At 44.4% G+C, this 9310-nt stretch overlaps 1 protein-coding gene across 1 annotated transcript in view; it reads left to right on the top strand.

Moving 5' to 3' along the window:
* atp2b2 (ATPase plasma membrane Ca2+ transporting 2) overlaps positions 1-9310 on the top strand; it is a gene marked incomplete at both ends in the record, with an annotated part of 58002 nt that overhangs the window by 15045 nt on the left and 33647 nt on the right. The window contains 1 exon segment of the mRNA XM_084463907.1: positions 4271-4471. Coding sequence (XP_084320033.1) covers positions 4271-4471 — 201 coding nt within the window.

Genomic DNA, 9310 nt, shown 5'->3' with positions numbered 1-9310 from the left:
AACCTTCCCTTTGTGTCATAAAATGGTGTCATTATTGTTAAGGTCGATCCCAAGGGCACCGTGACATATTTCACAGTCCCTCCATCTTTTCAATCAGAGTACCACAATCATCCACTTTTTTAGCTGTCTGCCGGCTGATTATTCATAATTTTACCCTAAACACAACCAGCCTCTTTCCCTCTCTTGCATTGTTCGCTGTCTTTGTTTTCTGTCTTCAGTCGAGCCCGGACCCGGTCTCTGTTGCTCTCTGTGTGTACTGCTGGGAAACGAGGCTGGCTGGCTGGCTGCACGTCCCCCACATTGATTTTCAGCAGAAAAATCACACATCAATACTTTTTTGTTGTTGTCATCATCGCGGTAGCCCACAGTTTCCATGGCGACTTGTTTAAGATGTGGTGTTGCTCAGCTTTGTGAAGGAGGAGGTGGGAGGAAAGATGTTGAATTGGAAATCTGGTGACAGGTGGAGAGGCATCTGGCTTGGCTGACTGTCCGATACCTATGCTTACTCTACAAGCATGAAGATATCAAGTCATAATGTGCTCACGACTCGTGTTGACTTTACATAACGTAGTTCCATGTATGGTTCAATATAATTGGTTGCACACTTGTGTACACTGTACACTGTTACAGAGTGACATACCATAAACAGATTGGATTTGAGTGGGTACTTTTTACTGCTAATCGTCCATTTTCTACCAAGGACATTTGAAGGTCACCACTATGGATTTAGCTTATTTGCTATTTTCTCTTCAGTGCACGACACACATGCAAACACGCATGCATGCACACACACACACACACACACACACACACACACACACACACACGCACGGACACACATTCCTCAAGTCTTGGGTCTTGGGTCTTTCCACTCAACGAGTGGGATGCATAGCGTTTCCATGGTGATCTATTTTTAGCGACGTTGCAAAAAAAAAAGAAAAAAGGCCAACTGTTAGAGTAAGCCATCCTGTTTCCACTGACTGACTGAAGAGTCTTAGTCCCTACATGCAGGATGAATGCTACATGCTTTTAAAATGCCCGCTCCTGTCTCTTTCACCACTGCACTTCTGCATATTAACTGTCTCTCTGCCACCTGTCACCATCCACTTTGATTCCTCCTCATATTATAAGCTGAGAATATTAGCCAAGGCTTATAGGGTAATTATAAAGGAGAAATGGGAAAAGAGAGGAGGGGTAAGGAGGGACGAGATGGAGGAGTGAAGAGGACGGAAGTCTCATCAAAGAGACTTTTTTTTTCTCTCCACACGTTGGCGTCACAGCTATCTACAAACGTTAATACTGCCGGCTCAGTTTCCTTTATGTCCTCTACCCCAGCACCAGAGCGACCAACACAAACCTTTACTGGTCAGTCTACCTTTACTGGTAGACTTACCGACAACACCAAGTAGAACAAGCCTATAATTAATGCCCCACTCTGAATTGTGAATATGAAAATTTGGGCTGAAGTCACTACAACATTAAGGGAGGTTAGAGTGCTTGGTAGACATGTAACCCCTGTTATGTTGCTACAGTTTGGTATACACACACACACACACACACACACAAATACACGCACACGCACGCACACGCACACACACAAACACACAAATCAAAAGCGTTTCATTGCATGCCAACCTTCTTTTCTGATAATAACAAACAGATTTCCACACATTTCATCTCCTGAACCCTTGAAGACGTATTTAAAATAACTTAAATTACGGTATTAATTACTAACTGTCACTAATTGACTGTTAAGCCGCTGCACTAAGTCCTTCACTCCTGCTGCTATCAGGCTATTAAACACAGACAGTAGTCATTTTGAAACCTTAAACTTGGTTATTTATATGGACCATAACAGGGGTCTTATTTGATTTACTGATGCTCGCTGTATTTTTATGTTGTGTGTATGGACTGGGTAAGCTGCAACGAATAGCCCTTCTTGGGAGAAATTAATCTGAAATGGTAAACCCTGCACTCTGTCTATTAAATCAATCAATACAACTTTATTTATATAGTGCCTTTTTTGCAAGGAGCTTAACAATACAATTAATATAAAGAAAAATAAATAAATAATTCAAATGGATCAAGAGAATGCTGAGCTAAATTGGTATCGTATTAAGAGTCTGACATCATATACAATATGCATATAATATTCATCAGACTATGACATATTCTCTCCTGATCTTTATTCATTTATCAGTCCTTTGGTTGACCTGTATTGGTCTAACATGAGCAATACAGCCAAATAGGAGCCAACTCCAACACGGAAAAATCCTTCTGCATGGAATACTAAGTGGCCATGACTCATCCCTGGACTCAGCTGACCAGTGAGCTCTGCCCTGTCTCCTCAGGGATCTCCCCAGGAGCACCAGTATGTCGGGGAGGGAGCCCAATATTTTAGGCACCGGCAAGCAGCCGTCGATGCTCAAAGCATGGATATATATACGCCTGCCGGAGCAGGGTAAAACGTACGCATTTAAGGGACGTTAGGGACGCTCGTGAAGGGACGCTCCCACAAATTCTCGCCATTTAGAGAGGACTGGCTGTACGACTTTTTAACAAGGTTAAAATAAAGTGCCATCTTGAAGTTTAGCCTGCAATAAAATACTGGGATATTTAACTTTTAACGTCTCTCCATTGGGGCCGCTGTGCAAGGAGAACACATTTGCATCCTATTACAAGCTGGCTTTGCCCCAAGACAGGGGCAAATAGAAATAGAGTGGAGGGATAAGTGTATATGAATTCATTTATATTCCCCCCCTTCCTCCTATCTCCTCTATGAATGTCACACAGATTAATGATCCATGAATCCAATGAATTGTCGTGAATGCAGGCAGTGCTGGGTGCTGGCGCAGCCCAGAGTTATGGTGCCTTGCTGCAGTTGTATATTCCTGTCCTGGACAGAGATGGAGAGAGAAGCCATCCAGACAGACATGTGTCATCATGGTAGCATTGAGGCATGGATTGCATCTGAGGTGAAACTGCATTTCACCTTATTGAGTTTGAATACTGCAACACACACACGCACACGCACACGCACACACACACACACACACACACACACACACACACACACACACACACACACACAGTCAGACACTCACAGACATGGCCCACACACACCCACACAAACACACACACACACACACACGCACACAATTAAAATGTACTTATTGAAACATATATTTCTAAAAGTAGTGGACTCTTTTCTGGTACCTGGCACCACACTTTCACAATAGGTGACTCAAGCATGGGCATGTGTAGCTTGTGTGCGTACTGTGTTGCTCATCACTGTATGGGGTTCCCCATTTGTTTATCCACATGCCTTTCTACACAACCCTTTGTACACACAATGGCATGGTATCACATGCACAGTGTGTGTGTGTGTGTGTGTGTGTGTGTGTGTGTGTGTGTGTGTGTGTGTGTGTGTGCGTGCGAAGCAGTGGCCCGGGAAGATCAATGGAATAGCGTGCTAGATTCTCTCATGGAGACAATTAAGGAGAATGGCTAATGAGCCTATTTATAGTGCCATTTATTTGCAACCAGGGCATTCTCCTACGTAGGACGCCAGGAACTGTTCTCCTTTTATACTCACCCTGGTTTAGTCTCACTGTCATTATCTCCCTCGTTTTGTGACTCTATCCCTCTCTCCCTCTCTCTCTCTCTCTCTCTCTCTCTCTCTCTCTCTCTCTCTCTCTCTCTCTCTCTCTCTCTCTCTCAGAGACTCTTTCTTAAGTGTGCCCTGCTACTGTGTGTGTGTGTGTGTGTGTGTGTGTGTGTGTGTGTGTGTGTGATGTACAGTATGTGCATGTGTGAACACTAGCTCAATTTGCAGAAACCATCCATTTATTGACTACTCATGTCCACCTCATTGACAGGGGGCCATAAATCGAAGCTGTAAAAGTGTCCTAAACCACGCTACTTTACTTGAACTCAATTGCACTAAAACACAGGGGTGTGAGGTTGGAGTCAATGGCAGTGCTCACTGTGTCTGTGTTCCTGTGGCGTCGCCACGGCTCATAAAGCCAGACGGTGTAACAGGGTCAAATGGCTGGATCAATGTTTTCAGCTCTTTCAACTGGATTTCGTAAATAAATGTATTTGATTAAAAAAAACATTTTTTTGTATTATTCAATAGTGTAACGTGGCACAGCGCCCATTAGTTTATCGGAGAGACTATGGACGAACGGATGACCTGACCAACACCTTACTCGAACCCTCTCTCTCTCTCTCTCTCTCTCTCTCTCTCTCTCTCCGTCTCGGGCCCCAGGTCTGACCAGCTCCCAGGCCGACCTGGACAAGAGGAGAGAAGTGTACGGCGAGAACACGATACCCCCGAAGAAGCCAAAGACCTTCCTGGAGCTGGTATGGGAGGCCCTGCAGGACGTCACCCTCATCATCCTGGAGGTGGCCGCCGTCGTCTCCCTGGGCCTGTCCTTCTACAGGCCGCCCGGGGACACCTCCGTGGACTGTGAGTCGTGATTAACCCTTCGGCTTCTGCACGTTCATTTACATTGACATTTAGGGTATTTTGCTGACGCTTTTTTCCCAAAGCGACATACACACATTCATTCACACATTCACACACAGCGGCGGTGGAGTCAACCACGCAGGGCGACAGCCGGCTTCGTCAAGAGCAGTCATGGTGAGGCGTGGTGATTGCTCAGGGACACCTCGACACTCTAGCTAGGAGGAGCCGGGGATCTAACTAGCAACCTTCCGGTGACCGGTCAACCCGAAATGCATGCTGCGCGGCTCAAAGGGTTTGGCCAGGTTTTTCTCTAAGACCCCGGATTAGTGGTTGACCTGGTCTATGTCGAGGCGTGATTCAGCCGTGATTTTTGTTCCAGCTCACCCCGTGTCGTGGTGTAGGGCAGTTGCGGCAGCTGGTCTTTCAAAGAGGGGGAGCTCATTTTCGGCCTACATCATATAAATTGCCAATTTATTTCTATTTAAATTCTGCTCTCTGTTCCTTTTCAAGGAAATGCTCTGTGACCCTGTCATACCAACTAGCTGTCTTTTCCAGTGACTTGACCAGTGTCCTCTTAATGGCCAGCAGAGCTAGGCTGCTTAAACGGCCTTGGCCCATTGTGTTACAGGTGTAGGACTTGAGCCGCTTTAAACAGGAGAAGCTCCTTGTCACCCTGCAAGTCCTGATCTGAATACAGGACTTGAAGTTCAAACCTCAGGCTCCCTGAATCAAAGTGATGGCCAACTACCAAAACAATATTAAACTCAAACAAGGAAATGTGGGAATTCTGTTAACCTGAAAGAAGGAATTGTGTGTATAACTGTATGAACTGTAAGAGGAAAATTGTCTAGCAATTTTGCCAGCAAATATCAAGAAATAGGTTGGTTTATCTTTCGATTCGCTTGCAAAATCCGGGATGGGACTGAGGACTAAAGAGAGCTCTGGCGACGTTTTATAGTTCAAAATCGCTGTCAATCAAACTGCAACTCAGTCTTTCGCAGACCCTCAAATCATCACGCAGAAGCCCAGTGTCCAGGCCAGCCCACTCCTCCATTCACCCCCAGAGATGCTGAGCGTCCGTGGGAGGGACATAATTGCAGCATTAACCAATGACCGTCGACTTTCAACGCACTAAAAAAAAGCTGTTCTATGCAGCCCCATTGAAGTCGATGGACACTGAGCTTCAACAGGCAAATGCACTGTGACGCTACGGGAATGTATGAGAAGGAAATCAACTTCTCAATCAACTTCAACTTCTCGTCAGTCGACCTGCGATAAGCGGCTGATTCTGAACAAACTCGTCTTCAAGATGGTCGTGTTCTAACGCATTTTTTGTCAATGAAATGTTAACACATCTGTATATATTTGACCATTAAATTTTTTTAATTTTAGGGGAAGCCGAGCTTCCCTTGCTCTTGTCTTAGAGAAATCGCCACTGGTGTAGGGGCTTTGGGTAATTGGGTAATTGGGCAATTAATGACATCCTTTCTATTCCGAAATGTGTGTTTAGCAGCTCCAAAAGCTGTATCTTTGTCACCGCTGCCACTGTGCATTCTCACGGATGTAAAGACTCAAAGAATTAGCACCGCAGTGAATTTCGGATCAAATTTTTGCGGCTTCGACTCACCGGTCGCGATGGACTGGATGGGTGCGGAAAAAGTCGATACATTCATACAACCGGGAGCTGAGCACTTCATTTTGATTCAGTAGGGAATGCTTAGGCTGTATTCCAATCAGTTTAAAAACACACCCACCTACACTTACCCTTGCAAATGATGCTGCGATGCACTCAGAATTCATAATCATTACACTGCCTAAATGGCAGCCACCGTCTTTGCTCAGAATTCTAACTGCACACATCAATCTCTAAGTCTGTGAGCATGAGCAGTGGCCTGTAAACACAGAATCAAAACTGGATCTGTTCATCTGTTGGTACTATTGGAGAATAAATAGCCAGGGTAGTTTGTATGTGCACAAACAAACAAAGATACATTTATGGGAGCTGCTAAACTCTCGTTTGGAATAACCTCATTCAGCGATACGTAGTGACTGAACAGACAGATATTTACATGGAAGTCTTTGGAGATGTTCGAGGTTGCCACATTAACGCAATTACGGTTACTTTTGCAGGGAAGTAACATTGGTGCAAGTCTATGTGTGTATTTGTGCATGAGTGTGTGTGTGTGTGTGTGTGTGTGTGTGTGTGTGTGTAAAATGTAATGCGTGTGCAGGATGGCGCGGCGCTGGGCACTGCGGAGGTTAATGAAGGGTTGACTAAAGAAATAACCTTGAGCTACCATACATCAGCCCCGCGAGGTGTGAAACAGGAAATGAGGACAGTGGCCATAATGAGCTGCTGAGTCAGCCAGATCAATCAGGACTCGCGGCACTATCACAAAAATGGATTTCAATTACTCTGCCAAGGGGACCAATCATCTTCATGAGATATAATCTGTAGAGCTGCACACCTCACACAGAACAGGAGCGCCTGTGCCCTGCTTCAGCCCAGTTCAGACCTTTAAAGAGTCAACAAGGTTTACGTGTGTTTGTGAATGATCATAGTTTATCAATAGTTCATCCGCTATACGGATGGCCACGTTTCTAACGCTGGTCAGTCAATGGATGGTCAATGTTGAGGTGTCAGCCATTAAGCATTGGAGGAGCGGTCTATATATGCTCTGTCTGATTCTTATGCTTGATAAATCACTATACGCTTTGGATCCACGATCAAGTGCTATTTAACCACATGCATTGTCACTCAACGCTCCCTTATTATGAAGCAGTCACTCAAGAGGCTCGTAGGTGTTTTTAATGTGATCATTTGCTCAGCAAAGCCAACATGAAGTGGGAATTAATGCCAAAAGAATCATTTGATGAAAAGTCTGCCTTGAAGATTTCTCTGTATGCCAGTTTCTGCTCACACAGAATACATGTGAATTATGATAATCTGCAAATTCACTCGAGTGGATCTGTGGGTAACAGTGACGGGTGAAAAGCGTGTGGGCAGGGTGTTATCTCGGCTCATTTACATGTATTCAAATATTAAATCCCTTAATTGCTTGGATATCAAACAAAGGATGTGCAAAAACGTGCACCCCAGGGCCTTCAACACCATTCTGCCATTCTGCCGGTGCCCTGCAGTTCCAGCACTTTGGTTTCACAATCAAACGCTATCACGGGGGATATGAACATGAGTTTAAAATACATGTTGAAGCAACCTGCGTACAACAGATGGGACATCTTGCTGTCTACCAAAAGTTGTTAGTAGTTTGTACTTCAATGCGTGCCAAAAAAACAGCAGCGAAATATTAATCATGCTGAACAACGGTTTGCAGGCATTATATTTTATTTACGCAGTGTGACCGGCTATGTTGCGTTGAATGGGATTGTCGATGCTTATTTGTGTTTGATTGTCAGAAAAAACAAAAAAAAATTGTTTTAAAGCCCTGCTTAAAAAACCCTCCATTGTATAACACTAGGCAAGGGTTTTCATTGTGATAGCTGTTGATAAATAGAGGCACTGGTATTGGGTACATAACTTCTCCAATATCGGATGTTTAAATCAAGCTGGTTTGGGCTGCCACTGTAGACACAAAGTTAGCGAAAGTGAATCCAATAGACGGTGGTGTGTGGACATATGGTACTGATGAATGACCTCTGAATTTGTATTCAGAGGTTCAGCACCAAGGACAGCTACGATAATCCTCAGCGCATACATATTTGTGAGTGTTTGTGTCAGTGTGTGCTTATTTGTGTTTACTTACGTCAGTGTGTGTGTGTGTGTGTTTATTTGTGCATGTTTTTATCATTTGTAGGGTATTTGTGTGTGTTTGAGAGAGAGAGTGCGATCCTCATCTCTAAACCGTTCGATGCTGGAACTCCAAATCCAAACATTAAGTCGGATCACAATTAAGGAACTAGTGTTTTTCCTCTAATGATGAAACCTTAATAGCTCTCTAAATAGACACATTCACTGCTTTAATCCCTGCGAGCATCACCATCAGCTTTACTAGTTGCGCATTCTTTCCAATGAAGCCTGTTTCTTAGTATGCATTTGGTTAGCAGAAGCCAGCCTCATGCAGCCCTGCTGTTCCCCGCCATACAGCCTCAGCAGAACCAAAGAGCTTAACACCACAATGCTGCTAAAGCTGGCCCCATTGGCCAGGATAATACACATGTATATATATACGGTCTCCCAGTATGGCCAGCCATTGTTAGGCGGTCCAGGGGTTCTCTAGTCCCCTGCCTAACCGTCAGCCAGACGGTCAGGCGTGGAGGACTGGAGCACCGTAGCTTCCTGAATAACACATGTATCAGGGTTAAGGGGAGCGGGAATGACACTTGATGTGTTTCCAATTATCCTGCAATTTGTCACTGCCAGGCCGGTAGACCCCTGGCCATTAATTTGCTAAAAAAAGGAAATAAATGTACAGGGATGGGGAAGTGCAGGGCGGTTGGGGGGGGGGGTGCCTTGGAGGACATTTTGAGAAGGTCACTGCATTGTGAAAGGCCTCCATCTCCTATGTGGCATGATTTAGGGGGCTGAAATGTAAAAAAAGAGAAAATGTGAAAAATGCCAGACATTTGTGGCCGAAAATAATCCCACCAAATGCTGTATACTGTACAAACATAACTTCACTATCAAACACAACAAATGGATCTTATTGCTTATGTGTTTCTTGGCACCAAGACAAATTCCTTGCGTGTTTAGTTATTCGCCTCGTAAATCGATTGCGATTCTGGTAACCATCACCGAATGGAAGTGTCTGTATATTGAAAATACAAGCGCATAAAAAAAGACAAATATTAATTTGTCCAAAACATGACGATTTGACACAC

Source organism: Micromesistius poutassou, assembly GCF_964030765.1.
Source record: "Micromesistius poutassou genome assembly, chromosome: 2".
NCBI lineage: Eukaryota > Metazoa > Chordata > Actinopteri > Gadiformes > Gadidae > Micromesistius > Micromesistius poutassou.
This window is presented reverse-complemented; position numbering and strand designations above follow the sequence as displayed.